Here is a 419-nt window from a genome sequence, read left to right as displayed (position 1 = left end):
CCCACCCCCCCAGCCTATAGACTGCTAATGTGACACAGTTCAGGGGCTCATCACCCACAGCACCAAAGGACAGAGGGTTAAGCAGCAGAGAGAGAAAGAACTTTCCCCTCCCAGCTCACGGTGGGAGTTCTGGCTCCCCTCACCCAGGTACCACACCTCCCAGAGCCACTGCAGGCCCCAGTGCCGTGCACAGCTCCGGGAGGGCAGTGCCGCCAGCCCCATCCCCCCGCGGCCACACACCTGGGTGCCGAGGCACCTCCCGGGAGATGTGGTAGTAGCGGTAGAAAAGCTCTTTCCACAGGAACTCGTCGCGGGCCACAGCATGCCACTGCTGGCACACAAGCCCCACCGAGAGCACGTCTATGTGGTCCAGGTAGAGGAAGATCTCGTACAGGACACTGTCGGGGAGGAGAGGGCCG

The 419-nt window shown here is 62.8% G+C and overlaps 1 protein-coding gene across 1 annotated transcript in view; it reads right to left on the bottom strand.

Annotated features, from left to right (window-relative positions):
- FBXW5 (F-box and WD repeat domain containing 5) overlaps positions 1–412 on the bottom strand; it is a gene marked incomplete at its 5' end in the record, with an annotated part of 13,528 nt that extends 13,116 nt beyond the window's left edge. Inside the window, one exon of the mRNA XM_010009850.1 lies at positions 241–412. Coding sequence (XP_010008152.1) covers positions 241–412 — 172 coding nt within the window. The remainder of the gene's footprint in view (positions 1–240) is intronic.
- Positions 413–419: the final 7 nt, after the last annotated feature.

This window comes from Nestor notabilis, unplaced genomic scaffold (genome assembly GCF_000696875.1).
Source record: "Nestor notabilis isolate BGI_N333 unplaced genomic scaffold, ASM69687v1 scaffold5622, whole genome shotgun sequence".
Taxonomy (NCBI): domain Eukaryota; kingdom Metazoa; phylum Chordata; class Aves; order Psittaciformes; family Psittacidae; genus Nestor; species Nestor notabilis.
Note: the sequence above shows the minus strand (reverse complement) of the source record. Positions and strands in the feature narration are given on the sequence as shown.